The sequence below is a fragment of the Harpia harpyja genome, chromosome 12 (genome assembly GCF_026419915.1).
Source record: "Harpia harpyja isolate bHarHar1 chromosome 12, bHarHar1 primary haplotype, whole genome shotgun sequence".
Lineage (NCBI taxonomy): Eukaryota > Metazoa > Chordata > Aves > Accipitriformes > Accipitridae > Harpia > Harpia harpyja.
In genome coordinates this window covers 37,810,803-37,824,229 of record NC_068951.1, presented here as the reverse complement: position 1 = coordinate 37,824,229, position 13,427 = coordinate 37,810,803, and the positions used below count along the sequence as shown (strand labels likewise).

General features: G+C 38.8%; 1 protein-coding gene across 1 annotated transcript in view; it reads left to right on the top strand.

Moving 5' to 3' along the window:
* The window catches only part of NAALADL2 (N-acetylated alpha-linked acidic dipeptidase like 2), a 507,372-nt gene that overhangs the window by 252,051 nt on the left and 241,894 nt on the right, over positions 1–13,427 (top strand). The window contains exon 5 of the mRNA XM_052804208.1: positions 5,870–6,140. Within this exon, the coding sequence (XP_052660168.1) occupies positions 5,870–6,140 (271 nt within the window). The remainder of the gene's footprint in view (positions 1–5,869; positions 6,141–13,427) is intronic.

Below are 13,427 nucleotides of genomic sequence, written 5' to 3'. Positions count from 1 at the left end.
CCAAAAGCCATAGAGCACATAATGTTTAAAAAAAAAAAAAAAAAGAAGTTCAAAAGCATTTTTCTGCTAGAGAACTGCGCAACCACATCTAGAGCCAGTGTTCTGTTATCTGACGTTACGTATTTTTTATGGTTTCATGAATTACATTTTTTTCTGTGTCTGTGAAAAGTAAAAGCTGTCATAAATCACACTCCTATATGCTTTATGTTAATAGCACAATTTCTATATTGTAGGCACTGTGTAGCATTCGTAGAGATACGCAGGTGCAGATCTGTAAATGCTACCTTTGATAGCAAAAGCGATATGTTGTTACCCAAGAATGAACGGGGCTTTAGCTTTCCCGTCATTAGGACAGACCATGCATTCATCACTCTGTTCTGATGAGCCATGTATAAATTTTTCTATTGGGCAGAACTGGATGACAGCGTTGGGTTGGCGAAAAGCCCTGCCTCCCATGAGAGGTCCATCTCCAATGGAGAGGCTGCTGCGGGTGATGAGACTGGCTGGCCAAACCCAGGCAAACAGAAGCAGCAGCATCATGTCACATAGTGGCTGACCCATATCTAGTGTCCAAATGTTTTGTTTAACCAGAGCTTTCCATTGTTTTCATGCTGTAGGCCAGTATTGTTTTGTTTGTTTATGATTTAGGAAGCACATCTGAATAGAGTTACCTGTTAGTTTTGGTCATTACTATGGTCGTCCTGTGACAAGAATGAACACAGTACCAGGCTTCTTGTGACCCATGACTGCCACAAAATTAATTAGTATCAGCGCTAAAAATAAGCCCAGAATATCCGGAATGTATAGAGCGCGATGGCAGATGTGACAAAGGACGTGTCACAGATCTGCTCTCCGGAGCCGTTGCTGGAGGCCTTGCAATGCAACCTGAAGAGCCTCAAGTGCCTCTGGATCCTATCCTGCACTAAACTGCCTGTAGTCAACTGTTTGCAGCATGAGGATGTTTCTCTTACATATTCCAACCTCCTGATAAATATTTATCCTCTCTTGGACTTGGGGGGGGTTGGTTTGTTTATTGTGGAATCAGCAGATTTGTGACAGTGAATTCAGACCATGGGAAATCCGCTCGGGCGGGTTGGAGACCAGCCAGTTGAGCACCCTGACTAGCAGGAACATGTAATTAAAATTTAAACAGATGTGGCTTGGGCAGGTGGTATTTCCTGAACACATTTAGTTTCCTGTGTGTACAAACTTTATGTGATGGATACAAATAAATACTCGATCTGCAACTGCGAAAAATACTTGCGCATATGCTGAGCAGTTGGTCTGTGCAAGTGCTGTGCACTCACCCGGCACTGCTGAAACTGCCACATCTCAGCTCTCAACGGACTGAAATGAGTTCTGAAATCCTGAACATATGTAAACATTTTTAAAACTCAGCCTGGACAAAGTTTGTGGGCAGGAAAAAAGGCATATGCATGGAAGTCTATAAATATAATAACCCCATATGACACGTTTCTTGCGTTCTTTTTTGATTTATCTGCTACCAGCTACTGTTGGAAACAGTGTATTAGGCAAGATAACACTTTGATCTGATGTAACTTTAAAGAAAATGTTGTCTGGTGAATTCATTGTGACTCCCAAAATTTGAAAACAACTACGCAGCTGAAAAATCGGCCCATAGAAATTCCAAAATTGTATTTGTTCTTAGTTCTTACCTATAATTCCAGTAATTGCTTTATCAACAATTTCAGTGAACTGGAAGAAAACAAAGAGTAAAAATTTACAGTCAAAATTGGGGCATAAGGAAATGAGGTAAACTTGCAACTGCAGAACTGGAATTCAGATTTTTGTTTTTTAAAGGCCATGAAGTGTAGGCAATTTCCCTTTCTCACTGCAGTACAGACATTTAAAGAAAAAAGGCCCCCAACGCCCACACTTGAAGCTCTTCATATTTGAGGGAAAATTTTATCCCTGTAGATTTTTAAGATCAAATCTGTAGAATCCTACTGCAGATTTAGATTTGTTTGGAGGGGGTTTGTAGCAATTTAATAGGATTGTCTGACAAGGAATTGTGTCATACAGTTGAATTATTCCATCTTTTGATTGTTAGTCACCTATTGTAATTTTTCAGTGTCTTTTGAGTGGTGTTCCGCAGTGTCCCAGTGTATCACCAGCAATGAGCAGCTGGCTTATTTGCAATACCTTGTTCTCTTCTTTAGCAAGCTGTGTCAAAAAAAGTGCTGTTATAGCAGATGACTTTCCATTAAGCTGTTGCAGCTCCATGTTTCCTACAGTTACCAATTTGAAAATGAAATTTCTGTATTTTGTGCGTGTGTGCACGTGTTCATTTATCTTTTATAATCGTCTGTTAAAGACTGGTCTTTTGAAACTACAGAAGCTGCAGAAAGCCTGGCTTTATTACAGATGTATCTTTGTCTTATTTCAAATTATTTTCCTAGCTTTAGAACTTTGAATCTTCAACAGTCATGGTCTGCTGCTCTTCGCTGGCCAGGGCATTCAGTTGATCAGGCAGTAAAATACGACTTAGACTTCTTGTTTACACAGGAAATCTAAGAAAGTGTCTTCATAAACATTTTCTTGATCTTGTCATCATATCAAAGTGGGAAAACTTTACCTTATTCAAGTGAAGTAGGGTATGCTTTCTGAGTTTAAAGTGCAATTTCATCTGTTTTTCAGTTCAGGAACCAAGCATATTTGAGATGGAGTGGAATGCTCATCAAACAAGTTTGTCCTGTTCAGATGTACATTAGTTCAATATCTGATCTATATTAGAAAGTAAAGGCAAGTAACTTGTGGAAATCTCTTTGAGAGCATCTGATAAAGGCACAGGATTATTCAGACTGTTATTGTTGTATTTATTAACATTGATTCTAACTTGAGACCAAATCTTAAGTCTGTGGTGGCTCCACTTCAACAAATAATGCAGATTTAAAGCAACTGAGATGTACCCGTTAACTTTGTGGTTATTCCCATTGACTGAACCTGAACAAGTAGCTGAATAAAGTATCTTTTTAATGTAAGGGAATAAAAAATTTGCCTGACATTATTAAAGGCAGTATTATAAATCAAAATTGGCAATCGCATTGCTATTGATTCCTACTGAGTATGCAGCTGGTTGCAAAAGTGAGAAACACAGTCATCCCGAGGGCCTGTTTCTTTCCACCGCTTAAATCTTACTACTATGAACCTTAGTGCCCTGGAAGTTTTAAGCAGCAAGTTAATTGACAATTTGTAGATAAGGACTATGAAGTGCACGTGAAGCATCGGGATTTTTCCAGGACGAACTGCCAAACTTTACACTTTTCTGAATTTGGTCGGGTTTAGGAAATACTATTTTTACATGTTATACTTGTTATCCAACTAGTATGTAATAAAAATGAGTTAAATTACCTCTGACTTTAAATCCGTGCAGTCAGCAGAATTATATCAAAGGCAAGTGCAAGTCAGTGATTGTAAGAAATCTGAAAGGAAAAAAAAAAAATCTTGCTGGTGATGTTCGTAAGATTTATCACAATATTCTAATATGTGCTGATTTATTGTAGTATAACGTGTGCTCATAATTTGCAATTTGATTTTAACATGCTATAAAGACATTATGGAGTAAATAGCGAGTGTGCTCATTCCTTTAACTTAATCAGATACATTGTCACAAAAGTTTCAAAGACACGCTTATTTAATTATGAAGTGGAAAGTAACTTTGCTTCTATTACTAAGGGAGCGATTTGCTTATTGTATCTTCTTCTTGTAATGCTCAATTCCTTGTATTGAAACTGAATACTTCTTGTTGTAATGTGCCATAACCTTACTGGCCCGAGATAAGTTTCTTCAATTATTTATTCTATTAATGTTTCTATCACCTGAGGGAAATGCAGATATTCTGTTAATGATTGTGTTAATCAAACAACTTTCTGTATTTCTGCAGTGCCCAAGTTTATGTCATTACATTAGCGGGCACAGGAGATGAAATTGGAAACTTGTAATATACTACAGATTGGATTAACTCATCTCTTTTGTGTAGACTGCTTGAAGACTTATTTTAGATAATTTAAAAAGATTAAATCTGCAAGACAGTTATTCTTCCTGACAGGATCTCTGAAGTCTTCAACGTAAGCCCAGTGTTCTTGTAAAGATTTTGAACTTTGTACGCGAATAACCTTGCTGTTGCAATGCAGCCTGGGATACAATGTATTTCTTTAAACAGAGAATTTTCGTATAGTTCGTAAATCCTTTGGATGTTGGAATAATTATTTCATCCATATAGTATGATGACGGGCATTAGACATTTGAGTGTAGCGTACCGTTTTTTGAGCCATTTCTAGGCCATAATAGGTGTTATAACTTCACTTTTTGCCTTTTTAAGGTTTTGATGTTATCTAGGCAGTAAATGTTCTTTTTTTAAAGGTCTGTTGAACCACAAGATAGTTTTTTTGGGGTGGAAAAGGGAGCCTTTGTGCTTGCTTTCTGTCATAAGGTTTCCTTGGCGGAGTTCTCCCTGGGGTTAGTGCAGACGCCGACGGAAGCAGTGCTGGTACCTTCAGCCGGGAGCATCCCACCTGCAGCGTCGCAGCTGCGTTCTGAATAGCATGGGGGTGCCTGTAAAGCACTTGGTGGGATTCTCGAATACCTATCGTTTGCAATAATGGTTTTAAAAAGGCTATGCGTTATTCAGCCGTTGCTTTTGATGTGTGCAAGACAGCCAGGGTGTTTTTTAAGGTTCTGTTAAGGACCCTAAAGCATCTAAATATAATTGGCCTTTTTGTGAAGAGAACGTTGTGAACAAGAGTTTCAGGCAGTGTCAGTATCTCTGGGCTTGGAAATCAATATCTCTGTGATCCTTAGTCTTGCTTCTCAGTCCTGAAAGCTTCACAGACAAAAAATTAAAAAAAAAAACAAACCCAAAAAACCCCAAAACAGAAAACAAAAATCCTCAAACCCAAAAAACCCAAACCCAAAAGAAAATCCTCACAAAATTCAGCAAATATTGCATGAACTTTTTGTACTGCATTTGGATAGTGCTTTCTATTTGAATGACGGTGCTTTTTATTTCTGCCCTGCTTTGCTTACGTTAAGCGCTTGCCTATGTAAGTAGGGAAAGCCTTTAGTTGTCCCTTCAGCATGTTTGTCCTCAAAAGTTATCTTTAAAATACTTTCTACACCTCGTATTATTTGGCATTTGCTGGGGAGGAGGGTGATCGTTCGGTGCCGTCACCATTTTCATCCTATGGCCATCTGGTAGCAGGTGTTAAACAGTGTTACAAACCCAGCGATACAAGCCCAGACTAACCCATCTGAAGTCTCAGTTGGCCCATCTAGTAGATACTGCCAAAATAATTTCCAGGCTCCTGTCGTATGCTTGCCAAGCTGGCTCAGGTAGTCCTTCAGTGCAGGTAGGAAATTGAGGAAAACTTTCTGACAGCTAGCACAATATTTGGGGGAACGGTTCCATTCTGTTCGGTAAATTTGCTTTCCTTGATGAATTTAAGCCAAACATATAATTACAACTAATTTTCAGCGTCATGCCCTCCCTGAAGTCCCAGAAATGTTACTTCAGATTGTGTTCTTCATATTCAATGGTTGGTTAAATTGGTGCTATATCAGAAACTTGATCAGCACCAGAGAGATGAATTTTTGAAACAATTACTGCAATAATTTCTGTAGGATTCTTCTTTGTTTAAATTGGATATGTTTCTTACGATTTTTTTTTTCTTATTTGTATTTCCCAAAAGCGGTTGCTTTTGTCTCATAATTGGTAAGAAGTTATTTGCAAAAATTTTTTTGCATGTTTGATGACACATTATGAATAAAATTATGGACTGATGCATACTAAGGTACAAGTGTCTTGGTAGGAAATAAACTAAACCTGTGTTTACTTGTGTATTTTTTCCAGAGATTTGTTACAGTTCCCTAGAGAAGATGATGTAGACATTGCAATGAAAATTCTGGTTCAGTGGAGTTCCCAAGGCCTTGAAGATGTCCGGCTGGTAAATTACTCCGTTTTGCTTGACCTACCGGGCTCTTCTTCAAACACAGTAACTCTGAAAAACAGCGGTGAATGCTTTTATCCTAGTGGACAACAATGCAACAGAGAGACCAAAATGCTTCACAGTCAAGACCTCCTGTACGCGTATGCAGCTTACTCTGCCAAAGGAACTCTTGAGGTAATATGACCGTTTGGCTCTGTCATTTGCGGTGAAATAGAGTTAGAAAACATCCGCTTTTGTTGAACTTGGCTGGCAAAGTACACATGGTGAAATGCCCAGCCTTAAAATAAACATATTTAGGTAAAATATAATGTGGCCAATCTCAATGCTTCATATGACTTATTTTCTTTCTTTTTTTTTTTTTTTTTTAAAGTATCTGAGTTTATGAATTGGCATCTTTTGCTTGGGTGTAAAAATCTGAAAGCTGTGTCTAGAGCTACATTTTATCCTTGTTGATGTGTAAGTGCTGCTGGCTTGAGGGATGCCCGTAGGAAGGCTAAGATGAGGTTTTCTGCAGTGAGACCGGCAGGAGTGCTAGGCTAATACCCGGAGCTCGTGAATTATGGTCGTGGATCTCACATACTTTCTTCTATGGCAACTCAGTTGACACGTCTGCTCTGTTTCTTCTTGAAAATCCCGATTTGTAGTTTTATCTCACTGTAGCTTTTGTTAGGAAGTTTTGTCAGTGAAAAGATCCTGCCTATTGGGATTTGTTACTTGCCAAGTGAAGTGAGATCTTGGATTATCTTGGTTTATCCTCTTTACTGTCTTCACTGGCTGCCTTCCTATATTTGCTTTCTAAATATATTGGGGGTGCACAAAGGGGTCATCATTTCTGTTTACTCTTCTGGCTTAGATTTCCTATTTCTGAAATATAAAAATTGCAGTTTCACTGCTAACTGCATTACTGTTGTCTTTCTCCTTTGTAAAATATTGTACCTTTTTCCAGTGATGCAGGGTTGGTTTTTTGTTTTGTTTTGTTTTTTGTTTTGTTTCTTTGTTGTTAAAAAGACATTTGTTTTCATGACTTAGAACACTAATAGACTATATAGGAACAGATTGTGAATGGCTTTGAGTTTGGAGGATAGCTCTTCCAAAATACCTTTATACTTTGTGAATATCTTAATATTTATAGCACATCAGTTACTGAATTTCTAACAGTAAAATGCAACTGTTTTGTATTTTCCTTTTGTTTGTCACAGCATTTGCCCATAACGTTTCTTGATAACATGTAATGTGCTGTGGAAATCTTGTAATGAGTCAAAGTGGGGAAAGTTGCATGATGTTAACTAACCCATTTTAGGGACTATTAATATAATTTTGAATTTTGGACTGTAGGAAATACGAGGGATGGTAGAAAGTCAGATCCTTAAGTTTCTCATCCTGAAGTCCACAAGCCTCAGCTTCTCTTTCTTAAAAGCATTGAAGCTTTTTAGTGCAAGGGATTTATTCCAGAGAGGAGAAGGAATGGAGTTCTTGTTCTCCTTTGGGAGAGAGGCTTCTCTCCATCTCCTGTTTTTATGTACCTTATGTGCCTACTTTCTATATTGAGTCTCACGGTTATTATCTCCATACAACCTCTGTTCTGGGGCTCTATCAAGCCAACAACTTCAAGTTAAAGTTTGTTGTTAAGAAGTGAAATGAAGTAGGCAAGGGTGGGTCCTAACCTGCATGACGTATGCTTTAACTTTTCCACGGGCAAGTAAAACGTACTAATGAATGGGTTTGGCTTCTCACATTTATCACTTAGAAACTCAATATGTAATATTATTTTCTCATTGTAACTTAATAAGAGTAACTGTAATGAGATGAAAGTACAGTTGTGGCCTTTGAGATTTTACTTCATGAAAATCAATGTGTTGCTAGCAAAATCATCAGATTAAAGGAAATCCAATGTTCTGGGAAAAATCATTGATGTTTTTACCAGCAACACATGTACCACTTTCAGTTATATTTCAGGGCAGCTTTTTTCTACGAGTTCTGCAGAAATGAGAACTACACACACAAAGAATGACTCTGTGTACAGTTTTACAATCAGTTCTTTGAGATACCTAGCACCCTCACAAAACTTCAGATGTTTCCTTTTATTTTTCAAAAAGTCCACCCAAAGTGTCCTTAGATCTAGAGTTTTGCCTAAAAGGGAGATTTCCCTATTTGTTTAGGCTACAGGTAAGTTGGTAGTGATCTAACCTTTCTGACTTTCAATCCTACACAGTGATCTCTACTATTTAAACTAATGGAAGTAGAAAAAGTCTAGATGAGACGTAGCAGGTGGCGGCTGTTGCTGGGTTCAGCCATCAGAGGGTGACTTGATTGCTTGCAGTGGAACTACAAGTCGCATATTTTGAATATCTTGCAGTGGGTTGTGATTGCAAAATCATGAGGGTTTTCTGGTGAAAAGGTATTTTTGTAACAGCTACTCATAATCCGAATAATTTTCTTTCAAATGTGACACATCCTTAGTAGAAAATTTCTATAGTGTGTCACGTAATCGAGTTGAATTGCTAATATTGCTTTGATGCTGCTGCTTCATTGTATCTCATTTGTATATTTGGTTTGCTAGAAGTTCAAGCAAATAAAACCATTAAGTTATTGCAGTCTGGCTACCAGCAGAGCTACAGCTCTACTTTCATGTTGACAACGTTATTTGTAGAATAGCAAGACTTATTTTCTTTGACCGCCTGTCATGTCCATTCATCATATGGCCATTGTATATGAGCCATCCAATTTGTGCTTTCTGGTAAGAGTCTAAACAGCATTTGTGAGTAAAAATGTGAGCATTTGTGATCTGAAATCTACTTCAAAAACCTACTTAGTGCCATTGTGATGGATGGTGTACTTTACTACTTCTCTATATTTCATCGGGCCCTGAAAAGGTGACACTGTTTACCCATCACGGTGACAGGCAGGGCAGCCTACAGTTCTGGAGAGGGCTGTCTAGTCGGTTTTGAAATAGATATTGCAGCAGTTATGTAAATAATATATCGTAGACTAGGTCAGTCTAAGGTAAAAATGACATACATGAAATATATTTTTATTAAAACTTAAATATCATCCACCTTTTATAGAGTTTAAACCTTTTGTCTGCTTGATGAAAACAGGGAAGCCGCTCTGGCCAACACTACATACGTAAAGGGAAATTACATTGCATCAAATCTATGCGTTAAAGCAAAATGCATTGTCAAAGAGTATCTAGCCGGTCTCCGAGCAAGCGTAGTGTGGTGAATCCGAATGTGCTGCTCCCTGCCTTCACGGTGCACTGTGATCTGAGAGCTGCGGCCGCATGTGCTGTCACCGGTGGAGCGGTGGAGGGGTGAGCTGGGGAACCATCGGCGAGAGCCGAGGAGAGGTGTGCGTGAACCCCCAGAGATCCAGTGTCCTCCTTTCGGTACCACACCGGTAAGTAGTGTCAGCGTAGGTGCGTGTTGTAGCCCATCTGTTGACACACACAGCAGTGACCCCCGAGCGCAGTGAAGTGTAAGTAAGGATACGTCTTGGCTGGAAGCGCAGCAGAAGGCTGGGTGGTACTCTGGTCATCTGGGCAATTGGTTTAAAGCAGGCCCACTGACTACAGCAAACTTCAGGAAGAAACAAGTGTTCGGTTTTGGTGTCGCAGCGTTCGTCTGCTCTGCTCCCTGTTCCTTTAGCAACTGTAAAGAGAAAAATCTTAGCAGATGTTGTTGGGACAACATTCAAGGGCAGACTAATTAAAGCAAAATGAAGATTATATTTGCTTTGTATTCCCTGATTTTCTGAAATTATGTTTGTGTGACCTGAAGTTTTCGTCACCTTCCTTTCACCTTATTTACTCTTCGCTTTATGGAAGCGTTAAGGAACTTTGGGCAGTCCTAACTCTGCCTTAATACTTTAAACAGAGATACTTAGTGTCCTCTCATTATACGGCACTGTCTCATGCTACGCTACACTCCTCTGCCTCTTCAGGAATAACTGGCTGCTGAATGCACCAAATTCCTTTGCTGGTCCTCTGTCCTTTTTTTCATCATGGACGCTCTCAGCAAGTACTGTCATGTTCTTGAAATGGGAATGCACGTGCAGGCAGGGGTTTGGTGGCTTCATGGACAGAAGTGAGTCATGCCCATCTTCAGCACAGTTGTCCCAACACCTAACTATGTCTCCTTTGTACTTTGACCCCTCCTCTGTCCCTCTTTCCTGACTGCTTGGACTCCTCTGCTACGTCACCTCACTTCCCTGCCATCGTCCACATTCCCTGACTGATTCTACCCATTTCTCTGTTCAAAGTGTGTACCGATTTTAGGCATTTATACTCCCAACTCAGCCAGTGATATCTTTGATTAGTTTTGGAGGGGCTGCAGGGAGCAGACAAGTGAGAATGCCGACTGTTTGCCTCTATCTACAATATGCAGAAGAGATTCTCTACATCTGTTGATAGCATATCAGCCTGCTCCGGTTCATTTGTTTTGGTGACATTTTCTCAGCTAAATCAGAACCCACCGCAGAGATTAATGCAACCTGAAGCAATACGAGAAGTACAAACCCATCTGTTAAGCTCACTCAGTGATCTTCCCACCATTTTTCAATCTTGGCAAGATGGGAATAAGGGAAGCAGGACTCGGATTGCTGTCAGATCCTCTTTCACAAGGAAGGGGAGCTTGCTCGCTTCTGATCAGATACCTCATTTTCTTATGGCCGTGCTGAGACGTCTCCTCTCCCCATCCATCCCCTTCTTTCCCAGGTCCTTCACTCTGCAGGAAGATGGGAGTCTTCCTCTCCTCTACTGCCTGTTCCTCTAAGCTTTCCCCCTCATCGCATGTTCCCCGCTTGCGTGCCCTACGGTCCCCTCCCCTCTCTGCTAGGTCTTTACAGTACTGCAGTGCTGTTTCCTTGCACTACTTGCAGCTCTCTATATTTCCAGCTCTGCACCAAAAGGTTACAAGTTCCTCTGGAGGGACAATGCGTCAGGAAGTCCTTGACCCAACAGCTTGCTTTCATTTGATTCGGTTTCATTGTGCTGGAAATGTGATTAGTACATCCTTATTATCTTTTATCTTCCCTCTAGCTAATCAGTGGTAATTTCCTTAACAATATTTCTGAATTAAGATCGGTGTCAGCGGGTTGGTTTTAGAAAATTTTAAAATCTTCCCAGGTTATTTTTATCCCCAGGCAAAATTTCCAGATGAGCCTTCTGCAGCATACTCGCTCGCACATCTTGAATTCCAAAGGCAGAGAGTGCATATAATTTAGATTAAATAATCACAGCATCTCACCCTAAGTCTTTCAGTCATTTTTGATGGCACATTGGTGCAAAATATCAGGCTAGAGGGAATCTTGATACATGTGTGCATTTAATTCTTTTAGGCACGCCAATTTAGTTCATTATTATCTTTATTAACATTTTCTAAAATTTCTTCTCTGAAGAGACCCGTACTAGCTAAAATGAATCCCTAGCAACTGAAATTGGTTTGCAGATGGTTAGGGCTATAGGTTGAATAACACATACACACAAATGAGAAGAATCATGCGTTTTTTGTAAGATGTAAATGTTTTAGAAGAGCTTTATTTATCTTTTATTTATAGAAGAGTTTCTCAGAAACCTCTTCCACGAATAATCATAATTTAGACCACTGCTCTGCATACCAAGCAGGCACAGCAAATTTTCAAGACAATCTCACTAAGAATATGGATTTTAGAATAGACTTGACCTTTAAACAGAAAACAGCATTCAACATTAACTACAGCATAGCTGGCACTCCATTATAATTACATATAGAAAGCTGTGAAATGCAATGTGAAGGTTATATAATTTAAAATTGCAGTCAAGGACTACAGAAACGATCATTGAAGAGATGTCCTGCAGAACATCCTGTCAGTTTTCTGGCGTATATCACATAACCATTCATAAATAAAATTGTACAGTTCCCTAAAAATAATAGTAGTTCATCATGCACAAAAGCCCAGTTAATATTGCTGCAAGATTTTTGTATCGTTGAAGGGTAGAGTTTCAAAGGTGGAAATGGCTACTGCTGCAAAACCTTTGCTGTTTTATATTTCTGAGTCAATACTGTACTATTGTTTTACTAATAAAATATTAGTAATGACATTTTAGTAATAATGTCATTAATAGTAAATGGGAGTTTTTAAATGGAAAAAAAGTGAGAGGTGAGGCATCTTGATATCTACAGATATAACAGATCACCGAGCACTTCCATGCCATTGCACATAATCAGCTAAAGGCGTTTTTCAGTAAGGCCTCTGTACAATATTTGAGAGGGAGCAATATTGAACCATAAACATTATTTATATTACAATTGCATGCTAAAAACTAAAGGGTGCAAACACTGAGGACTTGGGAAACGGATTTGGTGCTTTGTTCAGGTTTTAGTGCAAGTAAAATTTCTACTGAAATCAATGGGAATTACATAATTTTTAACCAGAGTTGAATTTTGTCTGTTAGTAGTCCCTGTGAGAGAATACAAGTGGAAGTAACTTCTGCAAGTGAATGGATCTCTGAGAAATGTTTTTCTCTTTAATTATTTTATTGTATGATTTAGACCTGGTAAGTTGCAATCACATATGCGGTTCAGTAGATGTCTGGGTTGATACCTCCCCAGTTAGTCTTCTTTCATGCCCACTTTTTGTTAAGGGTGTTTGGTGCAAACCTGAATACAAAGGTACTCCAAGACAAGTGGAAATCTTTCTGCCAAATCACAGGGCATCACGTTTTGCTTAGGTAGTGCTATCTTAACGGCTGCCTGTAATTTCTTTTACATCTTCTTAGTAAATATGAACCTGCCAACAACATGCCTGTGTTCAGTTTAAGTTTGCAAAGGCAATATCCTCCTCAGAGGAGGAATTCCAAGTAAAAAGCTGCTTCTGCTGTGAGGTGTTTGGTTTGAGTTTTAGGGATCTTTTTCTTTTAAATTACTCCAGTACTTCGAAAGTTTAAAACTTCCTTGAAGGGCTCTTGCTTACGCTAAAAAAAAAAGCAAAACTTTCCTACAACAGAGAGACTATAAAGCAAATATTATCAGCTTTTAAAAAATTGCTAGGATGAGAAAAACGACATAAGAAGCAACTACAGCTGATATAATGAGAACAATAACAAAACAGTTTTGTATTTATATAATACTCAATTCTTGTCCCTAAAGCTACTTATGTAACTTCATTGTTTAAAAAAAAAGTAGTTTCATGCGTAAACAATAAAGAACTGGATGCTACTTAGCTTTGTGGTAGTTATGAGTGACTGTAAAATGCAATATTGATTAAACTATTGCTTGTTCTCATTTTTTTTAGTTTGTTTTTGAGGAAGAGAAGCAAGTCCTAAAACCTTTTAAGGAACATTAACAATACAAAACCATCTGTAGTTGGAGGCAGATTATGTCTTACCATGCCTTATACATGCTGTACCTGGGAGCATGGTCATAAGATTTTGACACTGGTAGTCCCAGGCATCAGTCAGTCATCCATAAGAATATGGGTTAGAGT